The 23,277-nt window shown below is 40.7% G+C and overlaps 1 protein-coding gene across 3 annotated transcripts in view; it reads right to left on the bottom strand.

Moving 5' to 3' along the window:
- Positions 1–13,986: 13,986 nt before the first annotated feature.
- Positions 13,987–23,277, bottom strand: part of ALCAM (activated leukocyte cell adhesion molecule) — a 123,569-nt gene continuing 114,278 nt past the window's right edge. For 2 of the 3 annotated variants that reach the window (XM_052794382.1, XM_052794383.1), the window contains exons 15-17: positions 23,201–23,257; positions 18,061–18,175; positions 13,987–16,282 (exon numbers count right to left, since the gene is read on the bottom strand). In XM_052794382.1, the coding sequence (XP_052650342.1) occupies positions 18,088–18,175; positions 23,201–23,257 (145 nt within the window). In that variant the 3' untranslated portion in view covers positions 13,987–16,282; positions 18,061–18,087. The remainder of the gene's footprint in view (positions 16,283–18,060; positions 18,176–23,200; positions 23,258–23,277) is intronic. The other variant, XM_052794384.1, reaches the window with a different exon arrangement.

Raw genomic sequence — 23,277 nt, forward strand, 5'->3', positions numbered from 1 at the left:
TATTAAGACTTTCCTCATGAAATTTTGAAATCGTGTGTTCCCACCCTTGCTGGCTATTGCAGCCTAAGTACCACAGCTGATGAGAGCTTGTGCCCCTCTCATCAATATCCTGATGTCACACCGTGATCTTCCTCCTCCTTTACAATTTCCATTGCTTAGGAACATTCAGCAACAGTAATGCTTTGCTTCTTTTTTGCCCCTTCTGTCTTCCACAGTGAGTAACTGTCATCTCATTAGAAGCTGTTCATTATGTGTGCCTCAGCTGTTTGTGCCATCCTGAAGTACCTGGCTTCCTTTAGCTGTCTGGCCGGCTCTGTAAGTGTTGCTTTAAGTGCAGTCATTTCTTGTCTGGACAGTCAAATGCCAATGCGGTGTTGAGAACCTTAAGCTTTTAAGTATGTCGGTGGTTTGCCTCTTTTTTAGTATTTGGCGGTTGGAATAATACTTGTCTGTATGTTTCTACAGTGCTGTCATCTTTTCAGTGTTCTGTGATGCTGAATGGTAACTCCTAATCTATAGGCAAAATGCTTGATTGCAGGAGTCTCAGGCTGTGAACCTGTGGGATCTCTCAAATTAAGTTAAATAGACTCTTAAGGGAGTCTCAGGCAGGAGGCACGCTGTGGTTTGTGGTAAGATACGAGCAGTGGTATAGCTGCTGAGGGTGTGGGCTGTACAACTGCAACGCATCAGGCCACCGCTGGTCTGTGTTGACTCCAGACGAAGGCTGCTGTTCAAGGTGACACTAATGTGACTACTTTTAGCAGCCTGAGATGTCCTGTTTCCCTGTTACTTGAAGGGAGGCTACAAAGCTGAGGGAAGTACAATTGCTGGCTGAGCAAGAATTCCCATATTATTCCTTGCATCTGGCCCTGTGCTTGCCTTACTCTTACTCAGTATGAACCAGGAAAATTCATAGGAAAATGGGTAGAGGGGCACTGTGGTGTGCCATCTCTGGGAGCAGGTTTAAGTTAGTGATCTTCGCCCCTTGTTATTAAAGGAGAGGAGTTCTTTTTTTTTTTTTTTTTTTTTAATATGAAAACGTGGATATTAACATGTCCTGTGGGTTGCAGGGAAGTGTGATAACCAGGAAGGCTATGGTGCTAGCGGTTTTCCTGAGGTGAGTCAGAAGATAAAAATGATAGAAACTCACCTACTTGGCGTGGGGATTTTCTCCACAGTGACTAATAACAACTCGTAGTTTCACTTCAAACAGGAGGCCACTGAACTAAAGATATGAAAAACAGCTCAAATGTGTAAGAGTTTGCAGGTTGCAATAGTGCAGAGAAATGATGTTAAAGAGAAGGGACTAATTTTATAGACTGGGAAGGTAACAGAGTTTTTACTAGGCATTCAGATTTTTTTTTCTACAATTTTTTTCATCCACTTTTTAGCAGATTTTAAGTTTTATAATGAAATGTGATTATGTTTGTATGCTTTGAAATGATCCCGTTTCTGCCTTGCAACAGCTTGGTTGTTACCCGCCAGGGCAGGGATTCCAGCTGGTCACTGCTGTTCGAAAAGATTATTTAATGGTATGCCACCTCTTTTGTGGGATATCTGCATGATTCTAATTTACTGGTTTTAAATATTCTTGTGCCTTGTTTGGCTGCAGGGGGGGTGGTATCTTGACTCTGCCCTGAGAAATGGCAAATTTGCTTTAAATGTGCTTGATGGAAGACCAACTCTGCAGCTGCTGTGGTTTCTGTCTGTCTGCTGCAGAAGGTGCTGTATGCACCCTGAGTGCTGTCATTCCTGACAACACAATGTTCGTATTATCTGCAGCCTCAGTAGGTGGGATCCTTTTTTGAGAGTGTGTGGGTCAAGCAAGAACTTGGATACTTTCTTCCTCCTTTTGTCTAATTACCTGTGCCAATCACATGCTTAAGGAAGACTGGAAGTCACATCACTACCCAAGTCTGTGGCCATGAGATCAAAAACAAATGGGAGACAACTATCAAATAAAGCAAAGTTGAAGATGGAAAGGAGGTAGAATTGCAGCAGCAGTGAAGATAAAGGATAAAATTATGGCAAATATATAAAGCTGGTTGGAGAGATTTATAGCCATTGAGATGCTTTGAAGGGAATTTAATGACAGGCAAAAAAAGGCTTTTGCTGGAAGACTGATTCTGTTTGCTTCACTTTCTATCAAGAGAAAAAGCAGCTGGAGGGAGGTTTTCAGGATGGAGATCAGGCAAAAGATAAAAAAGTAGGAGGCAGAGGAAGGGGGAAAGTAGAAAGAGTCTTCCTGCCTGTGGTTGATTTTGTTAATAAAAGAAGAAACAATAAGCAAAAAAGAGTCCAGGAACCGGTTGATGGGTGCATGCACAGCTCTTCTGAAGATGGTTTAGCACCAAAGTATGGACTGTCTGGTGCACTTAACCTTATCCGAAGGCATGCTCTTTCCAAACCTTGGCTGTGTGCCTTAGTTACTGACTCAGTACTGATGCAGTACCTATAACGCTCACCTGCACCCATGTGGACTCTCGCTTCAGCACTGGTTTCATTCCATTCTTTCAGCTTTCTGTGAAGACTTTCCCATCAGAGTTCAGAGTTAGTTGAATATATGGATAGTGATTTCTCCCCTTGCCTTCAGAGCTGTTTGACCAAAGTCTTGCTAAAACCCTCTGCCCTATAAAACAAGGGGCCTAACTATGTCCTCTGAAGGACCTTCCTGATAAGCTGCGCTGAACATACCTGCACAGGCCAGGCTCTGTGTGTGAACACAGCCTTGCCCAGAGCTTTTCTGAAAAATCCAGTCCCCTGTAAGTTTAGCGCACTGTTCTGTGCGTGCGCACAGGAGGACATGAAGGACGCGTCCTCCTGAGTGTAGAGGATTTACTGCATATGTATAGTAAACCCTGAAATAAAACCGTTCCTGAAATACAAGGCTGGCTCTGCATGCATTCTTCAAAGGTGTAGCAAACACAAGAAAAACGGACTTTCTGCAGGATTGTTTGCACGCGCAAGACATCTACTCCATGCCTGTGCCGTGGCAGGCGGCAGAGGGGAGGGGAGAGGAGCTGTGGGGGTCTTGAGAGAGAGCACGGCTATGGGAGAAGAGGCTAACTTGGAGCAGTGCTGCAGGGTGAATATTAATTGTCCCAGCAAGCTGCAGGTAGGCTTGTGACTCCTGTTTGGAGCACCTGTGTTCTAGTGCTGTTCAATAACAAAAGGACTCTGGCCAAGTGGAAACGATCCTCTACAAGATCTTGGTCTGAGACAGTACTGGCTTGGCTTTCAGAGATGCCAACCGCTTCTGTCTCCTCTTTTCTTAAGCTTGAGTTGCAGTGTCACATGCTCATTTATAACCGTGTCTCAAATTATAGAAGAAAGTTTGATTTCTCATAAATGGCAGCCCCACATTTCAGCAGATATTTTGTGAGTCTAGTGAGCCTAAATCAAGGCAGCGTGGATTAAACTCTCCCTCTAATTTTCCAGCTCGCTATTGGAGGGTGTTTGTCAATCTAAAACTCTTTTACAGCCTGCAAAATACTCTCTTTTATTAAAATTCCTTTGAAATCCTTATCCATTATCTTGGCATTTTGTAGAAGGTACGATTATGTCCCAAAGTATGGTTGAACAAGCTCCATTATATGGATGACAACTTCCAATCCTCTTTAGTAAGTAATGGTTCAATTTCTCTGAGGGTTGTTTTTTTTTCCCCGTTTCCATTTGATATCTCAGGCCAGAGAGCAGTATACATTCCTACCAATCTGAATTTAAATTAAGCAGACAGCTAACTTTGATTTGCTTCTGTTCCTTCCCATCTACACAAACTGGCTTGCATTAATCATATTAATAAAAATGGCATTAAAATTACCAAGTTTTAAAAAGGCACATGATAGTGATATTACCCACCAAGTTACAAGTCATTGTGCATGCATGTTAATTACAAGTTGTCTAAGATTTCAGTAAAAGCTCAAAGGAATGACATTTTTCTGTGTACGTTGTTTTTAATTTGGAAAGCTCCCTTGTAACGCAAGATGTATCCTGTCCTAATGCGGTTCTCTAATCAGAGCATGCTTTAATTTTGATAGATGACCCCCAAATGCTTTAAATCCACTAAGATTTGCAGTAATTAGAATGATTTTTTTAATACTTTGTTTCCTGAACTATCCATGGTGACATCCATCTATCATCAGATGGATTTGTTTACTCATTCCCCTTCCAAAAAAATGAAAAATCAAGTCATTTTTATTGAGAGCTTATCTTTGTGGCTACGTGGTGGAGGGAGCATGTTATGATTTATCTCACTCTAGTCACTGCTCCCTTTTTGTGAGGGATTGTGCTCTGAGGAAGTGCACATTTTTCAGAAATGTTCAAAGCCCTTCCCCTCCCTCCCTCAATCTCCAAGTAGCAGTATTGCCGCAATGCAAAAATTCACCTCATCTGTTCTGAGTGCCTGCCAATGGAAATTTGAAGCACAAGGTAGAATTCACTAGGCAATTTTTTTCTCTGTTCCGTTTCCCTCTCCATTTTCTTTTTCATTGTAATGTTTCCTTGCACATACAAATCTAGTGTGTGTTTTCAGTGCAGAATATTTATTAACAGTGGTTGTGCAAAACAAGAAAAAGTGCTGAGGATGTTAATCTCCTATCATCTCCCCAAAAGCTGTCCTTTTCTGCCCTCCTCGTGTCATTCCTTGTCTGCCCTTTGCAGAGCAGCATATCCTTTCTCAGTAGTGTTTCACTATCTTGTTGATGGTTGCTGCGGTTTACTCGGCCGCTTTCCCTGTCCTGCGGTGTTTTCTCTTTCACCAGCCTTCTTTTTCTTTCTAGTCTGAATTTGCATGTTTAGTCTGCTCTTTCAGATCTCTGCTCTCTCCCCTCCTTTTTAGGGAGAGTTTTAGATGTCTCCCTTATTTTCTGGAATGCATTTCCTCCTCCTCTGATTTTTGTGACCTGCACCCCTTGCTCCCTGATGTGTCTGATGTTGTTGCTCTGTCGCTTTTCCACCTCTCTTCCCTTCAGAGGCTCTTTACAAGGTTTCCTCCTTGTCCCTGGCCCCCGGCCGCCTCATCACAGCCGGATGAGTACCAGAGGGTAGGATGCTCTCATGCAAAGCAACAGGCGGCTTGCCCTCAAATGCACCGCCGCTTTCTCGGCAGCTTTAGTGCAGGGAGAGGCAGGAAAGCAGAGAGGAGCGCAGCTGGCAGTTCAGTAATAGCAGAGGAAGCAGCAGTCACTAACCTTGCCCACGGGGGAGGGTGGCTGGAGGAGCAGGCTGTCGTCCAACACGTGCCTCTTCCCTGGCAGACACGTGTGAGGGAGACCTGGAGCTCCGTCAGACCGTGGGACCCATGGGGGAGATGCTAAGTGTAGCCCGGAGTGCCGTCTATGGAAGCGCCCTTGCGTTCCCACAAGCACGACGTTTGCTGGGCTTTTGCTCGTTCGTGGCTGGTTTTACCCATTATTTAAGAGGTGACAAAACCCCGCTCCAGCAAAACAAGATGGCAGGTTTCTACCACCACTTGCCAGTGTCTGGATTTAGGCAGTGAGCCCAGGAGGGTCCTGACTGGGGTAACTGGGAAAAAATGTTTCCTTCCTGGGCAGGTTAATAATCGGATCATATTAACAAGTAAAATTTGATTAGGCTTCTGATTAGGAAAGGGTAAGCCAGGAGTTTGAAGCTTGTTGTGTCAACAGAATAGATTAGCTTCAGTCTGACGTTCTGCTTTCAATAAGAAACTGGTAATAAAATTATAGCGTCTGACTTCCTCGTGAGGCTCTGAACATGATACAGGGCTTTGAGACAATTGATAAATATTGTAGGATATGCCCTGGGACTTGGTCAACAACCAGGCAGAAGACTATCAAATCATTTAATTGCAATAAAAAATAATAATAAGGGAGGAGGGAAATCTTTGCCTTTAATGAATGAGCTAAAACATGTATGTTTGGAAAAATCTGGTAGGTTGCTGTCGTTTGCCTGAGGTGGCCATTCAGGAGGGCCGATGTCCCAGCTGAAGGGCCCCGAGCTCATTGTTGTACGAGGCTTTGTTTTGCAGAATATAGGAATATAAAAAATGGCGAAGTCATCACAGATTGCAGCCCAGTTCAATGCTGAAAAAATTCTGAACAATTCTGAGAGTTGAACCTTTTTATTGGAAAGTGTTGAAGTAAGCAATGTCACCAGCACCTTGTGAACAGGCTAATTACAGGCAAGAAGCAACTGCCAACATAACGTTACCTGGAATGGTAATGGAGTTTGGGTTTTTAGTGAGAACAGATTTTGGAAGAAAAGGAGAAAATAATTCTTGTAATTTTTTTGTTGAGCCTGGGTGCTTCCAGCCAGGGCGTAGAAATGGCTAGCAGATCTCCACATACTAAACTGTTGTCATTTTGCCATTCAAACCAGTGTCAGAGAAATTCAGCGTATCAACTGTTAAAACCATATTGTAAATACCTAACATATTTAGAAATATAAATAATGCTTAGCTTGCTTTTCTCCTCAGAATAGGATCCAGTGACAGTGTGATTAATTACAGGCTGTTCAGCGTCAGTAGGGGGAAAAGAGACCTATTAACGCTGCCTTGCTCTCCAGGTGCTGAGACTGTACTGGAAGGAAATGATCTCTGACGTGAAGGAAGACGGACTGCTAGTTCAAAATACAAAATTCCACCTGCTCTCAAGAATGATTAGGGATCGGAAGGGTACGTTTGTGATGATTGCTTGATCTTCGTAGCTAATAAAGTTAACTGTCTACAGTCAAACCCCCATTAATGTTAACTGCGATATTGCACAGTGTACCTAAAACTTTCCCCTTCCCCAGATGTGTTCAAGCGGGACAGTTTCTCCCTCGGAGCACGCTCGCTCACGCTAGCTCAGGCACCAGAAGCGTGAGAGGGTGAACATCGCTCTCTGCTCAAAGTAGTAAGCTCTGCTTCTGCTGGTTACTTCAGGCACTGGTGCAACTTTGGATGCTCTCTCTACACAGTGCTTTGCTTTGCTTTGCTGCATACTCGGTGTAGTTAACGATGCGCCGTCAATTTTATTTGGTGGGCAAGGGGATGGGAGGAAAACAACATTTCTGCTACCTCTTTGAATTTCAGCGTTGTGGATTTAAATCAGCTCATTTTCTGTGCTACATTACAGCTAGGCTACCTCTGTCTATTGCACAAATGAATCATTTGGCCATGACCTCCATGGATTTTTGTCCTCCCTCAGATTGCTTTCAGTTAACCTATGGGAGGGAGCAACATGTCCTGCTGGAATACCAGGCCTTTTATTCTGAGGTCTCTGCAGGGAACCTGCAGGTTGTCCGAAGCGCACATCAAGGGCAATACTTTGTAATCCATCAGCTGAGAGAGAGCAGGATGGCGTATGCAAATGGAAACATCTGGAAAAACAAGTTGCTGTCATGTGCACACTCTTCATGCGGAAGATAGGAAAGTGCTTGTACTTAACTGGAACCAGATAGTGGTATCAAGTCTCAAGTAGAGTGATTTGTCTCAGAGGGCATGTAAGCTAAAGGTAACCAGTGTGAACCAGGCAGCTGTAGGGGAGTTTGTCTTACCAGGCCACCCTCAGTTAGGTAACCCTTATCAGTAGTACCAGATAAAGCTAAGATTTCTGCAGTACTGATAACGAAAGCACTGAATTTGGGTACAGATGTATCAGAATTGGGACCAATGAAGAAGTAATTAGAAGCAGATTGTTCATTTGGGAGGAGACTGGCTGGAGAAAAGGAGGTACAAGGGGAGCAAAAAGGGTGGGTTCAGGAATGGAAAGATGGAAAGTAAGATAAAGACTGGGTAAAGAAAAAAGGAGGGCAGATTTTCTGCAGTGAGTGTGTGAACTTTTAGAGGTGGTAGCGTAACTGGCCCACTTGCCCAAGGCCACCTTGATGCCAGAGGGAACCCTTGGGGCAACTCGCTGGACTACCCGTCAGGTCTGCTTTGGAAAGGCCCGGTGTAGGAGGGTAGAGCCAAGAGTGATAGCTTGCACCTTAATGTTTAATGGCGTGGGGAGAGAAAGGTGGCAGACTTGTATTTCATAGTAGTTGTGTGTAGTTAATAGGATTTAACAGTGATAAACAGTAGCTTTGTAGCTGTGTGTAATAGCAATCCAAATAATGTAAATTGGTAACAGTAGTCTATTAGCTAATGAGGTTATTTGATTTATTAATTATTAGTAATATGTTGATTAATCTATATAGTCCCTATCAGTTATGTCTCAAGCCTGCAATGTAAAGGAGGAGAGTCAGACCCTGAGGCAACAACCTAGCAGGTAATTCTTCTGAAACTGGACCTTGCATGACAGGGTCTGTCTAGAACCCAAGTAAGGAAGTGCTGTAAACATATCTAAAACCCAATCTTGATTCCTCCTCTGCTTAGGCTGTCTTCCATAGCAGTCTGCAATCTTTTGAACTCTTCCTTAAGGTGACGTATTTAATTTAAAAGCTCTTTTATTTTCAGTTGTAGCTCATTAGTTCCTACATGCTCAAAATTGTCTTGGTCTCTCATATGTCCTGGGAAATATTTAGCTTCCAGTTAGTTTCAGGTTATGGTACTTGTTTTGGAGCGGGTTGCAAAATTTTACTTGAAACTTTATAAATCAGCTTTCCAGATCTGTTTGGATACTTTATAGCTGCTATTGCAGACAGCATTTTCTTCTGGGTAGCCTGTTATTTTTCTTTCCTGTGAAATTTACAGATGTTGTTTTAGTTTCTTTTTGAGAAAATTCTCATTCCCAATTTAATTTCCTTGGGATCTTTTCTAATGATTCTTGGTCAGCTTTAATGTCTTATGAGTAATTTCATTAATTGTTCCATCTTGGTTCCTGACAGTTTCTCACTTACCACCTTTGTCCAGCTGTGTTAGTTTTTGCATTAGCCAGAATGTAGTATTTTTCCCATGTGGATGAGCATCAGTAATGCATAACGGGTGTGCTATCTGTGATATCTTCACACCAAATTCTCTTCAGGATGGTGGAAACAGAGAGGCTGTTCTCCCACTTAGAAATTCTCTCGCCTTTGCTGTTTACTACAGCATGTTCACTGCTTCTTTGGGCATGTGTCTTCCCTACGCCCAGCCAGCAACAGACAGCCATGCCTCTTATTTCAAGTGGATTTATTAGGGATGGCGAGTAATGCATTTTTATGCTGGATTTCTTATTATACACGTCTTGTGTCAAGATCTAGTTGGATGAAAGAACTGAGTGCATTAAAATATCATTTGAGAAGGATTTATTAGTTAATAATACCTTGAAATGCACTTGAATACTTCTCCTCATGTAAATTTATGTAAATGTTTTTGCATCAAAAGCTGAATTATTATAATAAAGGCAGTATTATGTATAGTGAGGAAGCTGAGCTGTTTGCGTTTGGTCACCATATCTCTTAGAGTTGAAGAGGCTCATCCTGTCCAGGCTGATTATTTTCACAGATCACAAGAAAGTTTTTTTTCTCAGTTTAATATCTGAACTTTGAGTTGAATTGTACTGATTGGAGAAATGTTTAAAAAGTTCTCTTGGTATCTGCTGCTATGTTGAGGCTGGAATAGTGCTTCAACAAGTTCTGCTCCAGGTGCTTCTGCTGGTTCAGCCATTAGACCTTTCTTAAAACTTTGGAAGCAAATACATCCTGCTTAATGCCAACTCTCTGCACGCTTTCTGTAATGGTTAAAGTTACTTGTCAGCATTTAAATCTCTGTCCTGCTGCAAATGGAAATAGATGGATTTGTTAATTTGTCGAATTTACCTCTGCCCTATACTATGGATTGCTGCCTCTCTGGAGCTGCGTGAAGAGATTTGATGGCTTTCTCCGTTGGAGCTAAAGGTGGCCACTAAGGGTAGCAGCTTCATAAAGGATAGGTTTGACTGCCTTGGGATCCAGATGCATTCTCGGTGATAGCTATTAGCACCTTTTAGCTAGTGTAAATGTGGAAAAGCATATACATAATGAGGAGAGAGCAAATGTTTGAATAAGCACTCCAGAGAGAGCAGCAGAGATTGCATTAGGATGGAGCACTGCACCTGTCTAAGGACTACATCCTTGGAGGGCAGTGACCACAGCAACATTCCCATTGCAGCTCCTTTTTTGCACACCCCTGCCCCCCCCCCCGCTTTTTTTAAAAGATTTGCACTTGAAAAAGATTTAGCTGCCGCTAAACATAACTTTTAGTGTGTTATGCTCATATTTACCGACAATTTCACTCTTCCCTTCTCTCCCTCACCCCTTTTTTGAAAGACCAAATGATTCATTTTTCAGGCAGAGGCAGTGTGAAAGGAGGTGGTCCATGAATGTTACTTTCTTAAGAGCTTTTAGCCATTGCTGGCTTCTGTTGCCAAACTTGTAATTCTTATCCCTGCCTAAAAAATTTCAGTGAAAAAACTGCTTTTCTACTGTTGTTCCTGATACATTTTGGATTAGGAAAATCTGGGACCCGGCACTGTGCAGAAGACACGCAGCAGACCCAGACTGCACTGCAAAATGGATTACTTCAAGGTACAGCAAGTGGGGGTTAGAAAGACATTGCACGTAGAATTGAAACGACCTTATTCCACATGCTGGTAATCTTGCTAACTCTAATTTTGTCAGAAAGTCTCTCTGATCTGATTTCCAGATCTTGTTTCTTTCTATTTAGTAAGTGCAGTCACTTTGGCCAGTTGTGTTTGTTGTGTGTGTTTACTTTCTTAAAGTCATGGAAATGAGTGTGATCTTTCTTTATTTGGAGTAATAAAAACAGAGAGAGCTTTTATATCAACATCACTGAAATTGAATTTGTGGAAATATTTTGTCTATGTGAGGTTTTATTTGATTCTTTAATTAATTTCATTTCCTGAATTTAGATTCAATTATGTTCTTCCTTTTAAATGTATTCTGTTGTCCATGCTAACTAGCTCTTCTTGTGACAAATGCAAATATTAATGAAATCTTGGATCTGGTGTGTAGAGATTATTGAACACTTCCAACACAATCTGAATTTGTATTTGCTTTCTAGCTCTGGAGAAAACAAATTGTCATCAGTGGTGTACCTATGTAGGTGATTACTTGCCTGCTCCGGTGAGAATCTCAGGGGGAAAAAAGGATTAGGATGATACGAGTTTGAGCTGAGAGAAGCATTGCTCCTGTTCTGGATTTGTAGTTGGCCTCTTTTAATATAAGCTTTATTATATAGAGTGTTTTTCTGAGTGAGGTTGAATGTAGGTTTCTATTGAGAGAGGGACTGCTTTTTCCTAGAAAAAGTAAATGGGTGGAAATGACTGTATTTAAATAGAATTTAATCTGTTGCTTCTTAGAGCAATAGGATGTTACTTTCTTCCCTCTGCTTTTTCAAGTCCAGGGCTCGGTAGTGTGCAATAAATTCTTGCATCACAACTACATGGACTGAAATACATGAAAAAAGAACACATCCTTTAACATAAGACTTGTGCTGGTGTTCCAGTACAAAGATTCCTAACGTTATTTATTTAACATTATTACTAGTTGTATGAGTGACAGGAAAAGGGTTAGCCAAAAAAAAAAGAGTAGAAGGCTTAGGCACATTGGTGCTATAGGTATGTTACGGTATTACAGTTGAGCCTTTGTAGTGTGGATTAGATTTTGTGCAATTTTTTCAAAATGGGGCAACTCCAGGGGACTCCAGAACAATGGATACCAACATGTAGAAGCCCAAACATGGGAAGTTGGGTATATTTCTATTTTTATTCCTGTTTCACAGCCCATTTTATATTTATAGTTGTGTTAAACTGCTGGTATTTATCTCAAGGTGCTTTGGCATTTCTGAACTAACTGTCCTACCAATAAGCAAATGATGGCGAGTGCAGCAGAGAATCAATCTATGCGTGACAGGAGATGTGAAAATGAGCACTAGGACAGGGAACAGAGGACGACGGAAGCCTTACCTGTATCACCAGGTGGAACACAAGAACAGGCAAAACATCGGGGGGGGGGGCGATGAGAGAGGTACAATACTGTTTTCTCACTAAGGAACAAAATTTCCTAATAATTTGTCAGGCTCTGCCTTTTCAGGCTGAATTTCATTACTACATCAAAGTGAATGCCTTGCTGCTAACAGAGTAAATGTCTCTATTTGGAATGTAAATGAGAAAAATGTATGAATTACGGGACATTTAAAGAATTGTGAGTGACTGGGTGGACGGAGTTAGTCTGATTTTAAAAATTGACTTTGACGTAATTTGATAATAAGCAATAAGCTTAGTTTCTGATTCTCTGATAATTTGAAATGTAGCAAATTGTCATTAAAAGTGTGTGCTGCATTACACACGAAGCATCCACAGTTCAGGTGTGTGTGGTGCATGGGTGGGTGGGTTGGCTGGTTTGCGCCCTGTCTTCCCCCGCTTCCTACCCTCCTGCTGTGATAAGGGGGTGCCCTCACTCCCTGGCAGACCCCCGTGAGGGACGGCTGAAGTCACCCTTGCTCAGCACCGAATTATGCCGGCTTGAGGATGCTACCCTCTTCCAGAAGAGTGTGGCTGCTCTTCAGGGGATAGGAGAAGCACGTAACTAGAAGAAGTTATGTACCTCCTGCATTCCCTCCATCATCTTCTGCCTGGAGGAGAAATCTGTTTGAAAAACCTGTATTGGGCAATTTGTGGAAGCAGACACCTGGATGGCAATGGATTCTTGTCAGAGCAAAACCCAGAAAACATTTGCACAGATGTGGTTGACACAGGAGGTCATGATCTCATTTCATATGTCACTGCTTAATCTTAGCGGAGATAATTACATACATATGGCTGTCTAAACATGAAGTCAACAGGAAGGTATCCAGCTACATGTGGTAGTACAAGTAAATCAGATTTAACTGCAACAGCCAGCAGCTGAGGATATTAGGTGAATATCGGATGTTCCCTGAAGAAATTTATCTTTAAAAAAAGACAACAAATTTACATTTATTCATTTTTTTGTCTGTCTCTATGGACTGCTACCAATATGGATAAAACTCATGTTAGTATCTCATAATGGTCAAGTAATAACTGATACAGAATTTAGAATTACTTATTTATATCTGTATTTCAAAACATGTCAGAATGAAAACTCTCTGTCCAGGAAAAGGTGTAACATATTGCCTAAACCATCTGTAGTGCTGCACTGATGTTGGCAAGTCATGGATACTATACAGACGATCGGGTGTGGATCATTTGTTTTACTGGCGAGCAGTCTGGTAAGCGTTTAACACTAGCTAAGGCTCTGACCAGCTGCTAGCCCCAGCAGCGCAGTAGCTGTAGGTGCGGTAAAGCCCTAGAAGAGAGGCTGTTCTGTAGCACTCAGAACCAGTACAAAATGTCCCTGATGCTTTGCCTTTTGTTCTGTTGACCCTAACTACTTCCCCCCCCCCCCCCCCCCCCCCCCGAAGTCCTCACCTTCTGGCTGCACCATTATCACATTTCTGTGTGTTTTAATAGTGGCTCGTATCCACAGCAGTACAGCTAGTTTTGGTATTATTGCTTCTGGGGACTTAGTTGCTTGGGAAGCCCGTGGGGTATTTTTGCACACTGCTGCCTTTGCAGCATGCAGACAAACCTGCTGGTTTGTTCCACGCTGAGTGGCGGTTTCCTGTACAGCCATGAACAGACACCACAAACCGTCTTAATTTCCCAACCCGAAAACCAGAGGATCAGCTCTCTCCCACTCACTCCCTGTTGTCACGCTTTTAAACCATTTGTGACCAGGGATTGTTTTTTCTTCCTGTGTGTAGTACACTGCAGTTCCCCCCCCCCCCCCCAAGATTCATTACTACGGTATTTTTTTAACAAGGTCACAAGCGGAGACCTGCGTGATCAACTTTCGGAAGGTCTTCTCTGAGCGAGGGCTTACGCTCTCTAGGTCCTGAGGCTCTGGTCTCTGAGAAGCCCCGGACACCCCCACCGACCCCCCTGGGCTGCGAGGGACTGTTTGTCCCAGCCAGACTCTGCGGAGGCTCATTTGCAGGTTTGAGAGTCAGCGACAGCGCGAGCCCTAGGTAAGTGCCCTCCTCGTGTTCATACGTGTTCTTGTAAACTGAGATTTCAGACAAGCGAGTGAAGACATACTTCAGTTTTATTGTTGTTTAGGCATGGATAGAAACATTAATTCTTTTGCGGTCTTGGTTCTTGAAACGTGCCTATAGTGAACTCGGAGCAGTGAAAAACCCAGCTCCTAGGACTGATGATTTAAAGTGCATAGGAGATCTAGCAGAATGCCAAAAGGTGAGGAGCTGTTATTCCTTTTTCGTAGCTGTGGAAGTTGAAGGACTTTTTTTCTTCTCCTCTCCCCTGTATTCCCCAGACAGTGGTATGAAAATTTTCAGCCCTTCCCTATGCTTTCCCTTATGATCTTTGGAGGTTTCTTCTCTGTATTTAGGAACTATTTGTAGTGTTATAAACAAAGATAGGTGGTGTTTGCACACTCCTTCACAGCACTCTCTTACAACTTTACCTGTTTAGAGTCACGCCCACTGCGGGTTTTTTTTTTTTTAAAAATGTGTATCACTTGGCAGTGTTCTCGCACCAAAAGAAAAAGATATATTTGTATATAAAGTAACTTTTTTGTGTGTTCACGTTTTATTTTGGAAAAACAGGTGTTTAAAAATTTTAGAATTTTTTTAACAAAATTCTAAAAAGAAAAAAATCACAATATTTACAGAGATAACAGAATGGCTTAGCCATGCAAAACAAATTACTTTGGTTTTTCCCCCATTTTACTTTGGTTTCAATATTGACCAAGATTATTATTTTTTTTTCTTTTTGCCAAATAAAACAGTAACAAATCAAAGTTTAGAGGCATATAACAGGATTTCCCTCTAATATTTTATACAGCATAGAGTTTATAGGACATCTTATGTATTTAATCCATGCCAATGCACTACAGGAAGCTTTTATTAAGACATCAGTCACTACTGCCCAGACATTTAACATTTTACAAATTTACAAGTAACAGTGTTTTCTTCCCCCTAAATAATGCAAAAGTGGCAAAATACATTTCCTAACGTCCATCTTATTCTTTTATTTATTTATTTATTTATTTATTTTTGCCTACCAGTCTATAAAAACTTACTTTTTCCCTGGATATTTGTAAATGGAAACCTGATGTTCTGCTTACCCTACTGCTCCTCTCCATCAAAGCTGCCTGTTACTTTCTTCCAGAAACTAACCTGTGTAAGTTGAAACTTCTCTCCCTTAAGTACAACTTTCTATTGGCCATTCACCCTAAAACATTTTCTTATCAGTACCATTCTAAAAATTCCCTCAAGCATAAAACATGTTTATAAAGTTACAAACTTGAATGTAACTAAAGATACATAGACATTTCATTGTTACAATTATATGTACTGTTTGATAAATTAGGTACCAGTTAAAAACACTAAAATTATCTCAAGGTGCATTCAATATCTGTAGCATAGTTAACAAAAACACACAAAAAATATATATATTCTATTTTTGTGGAAAAAAAAATGCAGCTTTGATATGACCACTTTTTAAAAAAGTTTCCAATTCTGACTGGTATCTTTTTGAAATGAAGAAAAGGTACAGTACTTTAAGGCAGCGGATAACATAAAGGAATTAAAATTAATCCAGAATTCCAGTTCCTTATCCTAATTCTAACATGAAAGACGACTGATAATATATCAATAAAACGTGTGTCTTGCTCTAGAAGAAGATGATTATTAGCCACAGTCTACATAGACTAGGAATTTTTCATTGTGTTCCTTGCTCGATACCCAGCTTCTCCGTGGAAACTCTTTATTCCCTTTCTGGCTGCTTAGCTTTGCACGGTTTTTTAAATGTTCACTTCTATTAACAATTTAGTTTATTCTTGTCACAGCTGTCACCCTTCCTCTTTAGTGTGATTTCAAAGAATGAGAAAGGAGTTTGACATTTTCCTTTAAGACAATCTTACACTCTAGGTACTTGCTACAAAGCAGAGGCTTCACTGATAACAATCAGAATTAGACATGTACCTGCTCAAAGGGTGTCATAAAAACAATTGAAATAAAACCATTACACTATACATCAGATTAACAGCAACTCCCAGAACAAAGCCTTACAGTGTATAAAAATAGCTACGTAAAAAATTTACATAAAGGCAAACAAAAAGAAATCTTCAGTGCAGACATTTACAAAAAAATATTTCAAACAGAACACAACATGGTGACCTATTATCATGGCTGTTGCCAAAATTAGTTTGTGGGGTTTTTTTAGCTTGAGATAATTGTGTCTAAAATCCTTTGAAAACTTGGTAGTATGATCTGTTTAATACTTGAACCATGAATAGCTGTCACTTCTTTGTATATGTTTAAATACAATCCACGTTCATGCTTCAATTCTATATGTATTCTCTGAAAATATGAAAGACAAAGCCAGTTAAACATTTTAAAATATGTTAACCAACATAACTACTCAGTATCTAACCTTCAAATAAACAGCTACGTGAATGGTACTTTCTTTCACGATAAGAATAGCTGCTGCAATATTGTTCTCAGTAAATCCAGTAAGTTTATCTGGTAAGTAATGGATTTATGTCCATTTCATTTATGTAGATCTACTGATCTGAAGAAATAAAATAATGAGTAAAAGATTGCCCTGAAGGCACATGATGTTATTGAACTCCTATGTTCAATAAATACCCCCAGCTAACTTCAGCTCCATCTAACCACCTCAATATTGCAGAAGGTACCAGGTCCGGGAAAAAAAAATACAAAACAAGCTCTAACCAAAAAGATTAGAGAATATTCCCATAGAATTGCAGTAGAAATGCTGGGTATTTACACTGCAACTTTTTCAAATTCCAAATTTACTTATTTTCCACTTTTAAATAATTCATAGGGCATAATCTTGGTATTCCCAATTCCCTTTTCCAAACTAGTAAAACAGTGATATTGCTAGCAAAGTGCATACAGCAATGCTACATCTCTTTATATACTATGTAATCACTCTATATAATTCAGTGAATGCTGAAAATTTAGTGCAAAAATAGTGCCTTGTACTTTAAAATTTCAGACAATACTAACCTATTGAAATTATTAAGGAGAGCCGTCTGTATTTAAATAAGAAACATTTTATCTAAATGTGAAATGTCATAATTCCACTATAGGCTTTAAAACCCTGCTACCTCAAGTAGGTATCCAATGCTATTTACTTAAGACCACTGAAAATGAGGGCCGTCTACAGCTTTCCTGTTGAGGAACTCACAACGCAGCACCACTGAACACGTACTACTCTCATTTTTAAGAACAGTTGATGACTAACTCGGGAAACCTCTATATGGTTAGCTGGTTTCCACACTCTTGTGCTACCGCAGTGTTAATTTAAAATGGCCTTAGTTGGCCAGAAAAATGGTCTAAACCCCTACTTTGGGTGCTAAGAGGAGAGATGCAGCAGTGGCATATATCTATATATGCAGCAGTGGTGTATATATATGTGAACAGCGGGTGGTGCTGTTGGTGTTTTGTAGTGCTCTGGTAATTCCTAACAGAACTTTCCCATCTACCTAATTATTTGTATACAGTTTATTTTATACAGATCCCAGCTGGGGAAACTTTCATACCTGTTACTAACTTAATATACAGTGTCTCTTTCCAGGATAAAATCGATAATAGTATAAGTATGTGAAGACTTGAGTAAAAGAATGATTTTGTTCTAAGGAAAGTTTCATGCCTTTTGCGGTGATGATGAATAAAGAAAGCTGACCAAGGACTTGGAAACTATTGCTTTTAGTAAGGGAAGAAGGATCCTGTGAACATTTCAAGTCATAACTCAAAACATTCTAAACTATACCTAAACATACTCTTCATATACGTACACATAGACACACACGTGTATACCACAGCAATACATTATACTAATTTGTGCTTTCATTTCCCCACAAATGTGGATTAAAATAAAGCCAAGTACTAAGTTATGTCTAAATGTCAGGCTTTTTTAATATGTGCATATGCAGGTATGAATTCTTCACTGGCTAGGGGCTTGAGTCTGTCTGTCCTAATACTACACCACTCGACATCACTCCAGTGCCTAACCTCTGAAAGGTGAGCAACAGACTCCAAGCTACCACTGTGATCACTAGAGAGAAACGGTGGACAAAGAGCTGTTAAATGCTGCAATACGAAACGCTTACCTGGAATGATGACTGACACATTTTCTCTTAAGTTTCAGATTTGTGATTGTTTTCTTCTAGTTTTTTGTTTTCTTCTATATTTCCAAGATCTTTGTCTACGTGTTTTGATGCTGTCCTATAATGCAAAAATAAGGTCATTTTTACACGTCTACAGCATTTTGTTCCATCCTCAGATTAACACCACTGTCTCCTCCCCTCTCAGTAAAACAGAAAACTCTTACAGTTCTGTTCTGAGCAGAGCAATAGGCTTGCATATGTCTGTAAATAGGCCAATAGCACCAGTTCCCCCACTGGTGTTAGTACCACAGGAAGTATTGCAGTAGGGCTGTGTATGTTTGATTTACTTCTTGAGGAATTCAGAATTATTCTGAGCTAGCAGATACTCAGTAAGGTTGAACCAGTTGTGCAGATCCATGTTTCTTGACAAATTAATTGTGTAGCTTGTTTCAATAAACAAGAGTTTGCTTTAAGGCGTACTAAAACGTTACAAGTGTGGCTAAGGTATCTTGATCAACATAGCAATCTTTTGTGTACTTGTAGTAATTGACTTTCAGAGCCCGTGCCAAACGGAAGCTCTTCAAATGTGAAGAAATTAATGAAAATTCTGGCAACACCGAAAAAACCCCACTTGGGCTTGTGGATCTGTGCTAGCTATGACTGACAAGCTTTGGGTAAAGAAGAGATTGTGTAAATGTTTGAGGGGGGAAAAAAAGAGGTATGCCTTATTTAAAATACCAGGTCTTCCTTAATGCAAGTAGTGGAGATGAATTAATGAGTTAAGTGCTTAGCTTAGCTTAGCACAATAAAACCACTACGCCATTCATTTAATGTGTGAGAAGCCTCGTGCTGTCTGCCAAGGTGAAAGATTCCTGCAGTGCTGCGATAACATTTTGAAGGCCGCAATTTTTAAAATGTAAATGGGCAAATGTGTTTGAGCGGGACAAAGTAAATCCCTTGTGTCAAAGCAGATTATCGTATAGGCATTTTCTCTACGGATAATTTGTTTTCCCTACAGAAGAGTAACGTCTGTTGTGACAGATTCATGCATATGCTCACCCTTGCCTCAGGGTAAAGACCCGCAGTGACACGGACTTGCAAAATACAATGAAGACACAGGTTAGCAAGATAGTGTGACATGTCACGCTGACACCATGCAGGTATGTGCCTCCCAAGACCGCTGATCTGAATTTTTTGCTAGCGGAGTGTTTCTGTGCACATCCTCCATCTGAGCAAAGGCCGCTAGCAGTGGCTAAGCACTACGTGTGCCCTGAGTGGAAGTAGCCTTGAACAGTACTGTTAAGAGAGTACGGTTTAGTTCTTGTCTCAGAAGAGCTTCTGATGGGATGCAAACGCGCCCAACCCTCAGCACCTCTGGGAGGGCTGCTGAAATGCTGCTCTCCGGGCTGGGGAGCCGCGTTTGAGATGGGGTGCCGGGGGGCATGGGATTCTGGGCCCCAAATCCCACAGATTACACTGAATGGGACCGTTCTAAAATCTTTTGGGGTTTAGAGTAGGTTATTTCCTGCGTGGCTCTAAGTTTTAATGCTTCAAAGCTGCATTTACCTTTTACTATTGGTTTTAGAGTGCCTCTGTTATGTTCGGGTGGCTGACAGGAAGGTGTCTGTGCTGAAAACCTACTTACTGCAAAGAGCTGAACTCCTGCTTATCGCAGGCAAATTTGATTTTTAAAATGCTGAGATTGTATCGCAAAGTAACTTGTTCTACAGTGGTAAATTTCTATTGTGCAGTAACTTTCTACTTTTTTCTGGTATTCAAAACCTGAAACACGTGATGTGCACAGGAGGAAAGGATGTGAGATGCAAACAAGAAGAAAATTCAGTGCTTTGGTAGAGATTGACCTTTTGCAATCTTAAGAACCTTTCACAAATATCTTTAATACTAGTAAAAAAGAAAGAACCCCCCAAACAAATCCTGTAAAAATTAAAAAACTTTTTTTTTTTTTTTAATTAAAAAAAATGTTTGGTTTAGGTAGAGCACAGGATTTGGCTTGTCACATGGCTAATGACTCTTTTCCATGAATGTCTTACAAAATTGGAGACAGTAGGGAAAGAGATGAAAGCTGAAAGAATCTGGACTCGAGCAAAATTACCTGAGCTGAAATGAGTTGGAGGAAAGAAAGCAGTATCATGCACATCTGCCCTCATGTAACTGCTGACATCTGCTCTTGGAGACAAGAGAGTGGACTGGATAGACTATTGGCATGGCTCAGTGTGATCCTTTTTTTGGGCCTCTTATCAAGAGTTTTACAGTTCCCAAAGCAGACTGAATCTCACATGACCTGACACTTAACAGCAGAGGGAACTGTAACTAGCAGTACTGGTCTTTGATTAGGTTAAAATTATTCAGTGACTAAACCTGGGAGATTCTGCAATGTGATCAGGTTTTGATTTTTAAAGTGTTCTATTTTAGTTCTGCATTCAGTGAAATTGTTTCCCTCACTAAATGTCACCTCTATTTTCCTAAAGCCAAAATGCGTGAAAATGGGAGATTTAAAAGGCAGCACTCTGACTTTGAAAGAGGCAGGTGATCCAGAACTCTTTTGGAGGGTGGTATATACCGCTTGCTTGAAATGAGAGCAGCAGCAGTTTTTCATGTCTGACAATCAGAAGGATTTAGATTCTCAGTGCCTGAGACTGAAATACAGCAGTTTAATTCTGGTGGTTCAGTGATCGTGCTGACTTTTTTTTTTTTTTTTGTTCCCCAAATACTGATCTCTAGGCAGATTCACCACCTCAGCACAAGCAATACTGCTGCCTTTTTTAGTGCTATCTAAATAGTGTTATTAAGAGACAGAAGAGTAATTTTGCACTGAGTTGCAGCAGCGTGATCCATTGGCAGTGCTCTGCCAACAGCAGAGCAATAGGCGACCCTGGCATGGCACCAATCCTCAGGGCTCGACAGACGTGGCCTGGGTTTGTAACAGAGAAATGGCTCAAAACGTGGTTTCCATCGCTTCCTGAGGTGACTTGAGGCACAGGACAAACGGTCCTTTGCCAGCTTAACATTCAACAACAGTTGTTCCTTACTTTGTTGTGCATTAACTCCTGTCAGCTTGCTCTATTTGCAACTCAAGAGCGACTTCTTGATGATATCTCAGCAGCTGGGCAAGGCGGTCCGAATGGACAGAAATATTCCCAAGGATTTGCCAAGAAGGGCAAGACAGCCCACTTTGCCCTGGCCATCTCATGCACTTCAACATTATCTACAGCTCCACAAACAATGCCCACACCTTAGCATGCTCTGGCCATGTTGTTCTGAAGAGTGAGAAGTTGGTTGTATGAATATGAGTTTACTTATGTCTCTCAACTGTTTTTTTTTTTTAAATTCATTTGTAAAACATGCATCATTCCGAGCTCTTGCTACAATTACGACTCGTATTTTACATTTATCTATGCTTGCTCTTCAGGAAAATAATTATCCTCAGGGAATCCTAATCAAAATCTCTAAGTAGTACCAAAGTGAGATTTTTAGTTTTCTTCGGAGTGTGCTTGTGTGCTGAGGGGCGGCTGTTTTCATGGGTTTTGTTTAGATGCTGTTCATAGCATTGTTTTTACTATAAAGACCATTTTCCACCTCAATTGTTTTGCCTGCTGTAGAGTAAACACAGACTGCATATCGATGACCCAGAAATTGTGGTTGGGTTTTAACTCCTGATTTCTTTTAATCTCACAAGTCTAGGCCTTACCCTCAACACTGTTTAAGGAAGGAAAGCCGCAGTGCTCTTTGTCCTTGTTACCCAGGCTTGCGAATAGTGATTGATAGGTAAGAGAAAACACATCGGTGTAGTTCTGGGTGCTGAGGCAAGAGCCACGAATTTCACTGAAGCTTCCGTTACTTTTGAAAGGCATGTTAGACACTAAACTGCACTGTTGCAAAAGATTTTCTAGGAGCTAACAGTCTTATACATCCAAATCTGGATTATCTGCAACCTCTTTCTATTTACCCCAATCTTGCGTTCCATTTCCTCCAATTATTTTCAAATGTCCATCAGTAGGCAAAAAGGCAGAGATACTAGAAAAATATTCCAGTCATCAAGAAACGAGTGACTATTTTTAAATTTGTGTCACTTTTATAGAAGATTTGTGAGATGAACTGACACTTTCAGAGATATTTGTAACTATGTCTTTTCTCTGGAAGGGAGTTGCATGAAAAACAATACAAATGCTGAGTCTTGTTCAAAACATACAGCAAGTGTCCTACATACTTGGCCTGCCACATTTGGATTCATATGCTTATTTCTCATAAAGTATCAGAAAAGCAGAATTGTTATGCTTCAAGTGTTCAGTTTCAGAGATACTAGTAACATTCTTGATTACTGTGACCTAAGAAGAATTTCAAGAGTTTGGTGTGCTCTGAGTATGAACAATCTTAAGACTGCTGCTGTGCTTCAATTTGCCCAGCTGAGTTTTCCTTCACTGCATTTTAAACCACTTTAACCTTGATCTAGCCTCATGTGACGTGAGATTTGTGCACCTCCAAACCCAAGGAGCAAAAATGGGAGAAAGGTCCAATCTACATGCAAAACTTCCATGCCTAGAGAACTGGGACACAGGGTGCTGGGTGCATTATTTTCTTTCTAAACCTTTAATTTCTGCTGTACTCTCAGCTGTTTCTGGCAAGGTGAAAATTTCATCTATGAAGGATTTACTGAAGGTGGGTGTCCTAGAATCACTCGACTGAGATCTGACAGAAAAATTTTAGAAATATTCTGATGTGCTAAGTTATATTCTGTTTGGTGCAAATTAGTTTAAAAATATCCTTTTTGGAAAAAGGAGAAAGCGGTAGAAAACAAGTCTTTGGCCTTCTGCTCAGATGAAGGAGAAACATGGCATGCTGGGGTAGGTAGCCTCAACTCTTTATTCAAGAGGGGGCTGGTTGCAGGATGTGGAATACAGATGAGTCCCTGATTTATGGGATAATATTCATAGTGAAAAGAATATGTGGCAGTAATCAGCTTTTGCATCAAGTGGAGCTGAGGCAGTGAATAACTATGTAAGTGACTTATTGTGAATATATTCCAAGGCTACAAATGTAATTCCTACTTAGTGTGGATGACAAGACAATAGAAGATTATACAAACCACAACACCAATAATGAAAAAAAGTAATGTTTTTCTTGCCTCGGCAGACTTGGAAAGTTCTGTGCTGCTGCCGTCTCAGACTTTCCTTTGGCGTCACTTTGGGGATAGAGATTAGG

Source organism: Harpia harpyja, chromosome 8 (assembly GCF_026419915.1).
Source record: "Harpia harpyja isolate bHarHar1 chromosome 8, bHarHar1 primary haplotype, whole genome shotgun sequence".
Taxonomy (NCBI): Eukaryota; Metazoa; Chordata; class Aves; order Accipitriformes; family Accipitridae; genus Harpia; species Harpia harpyja.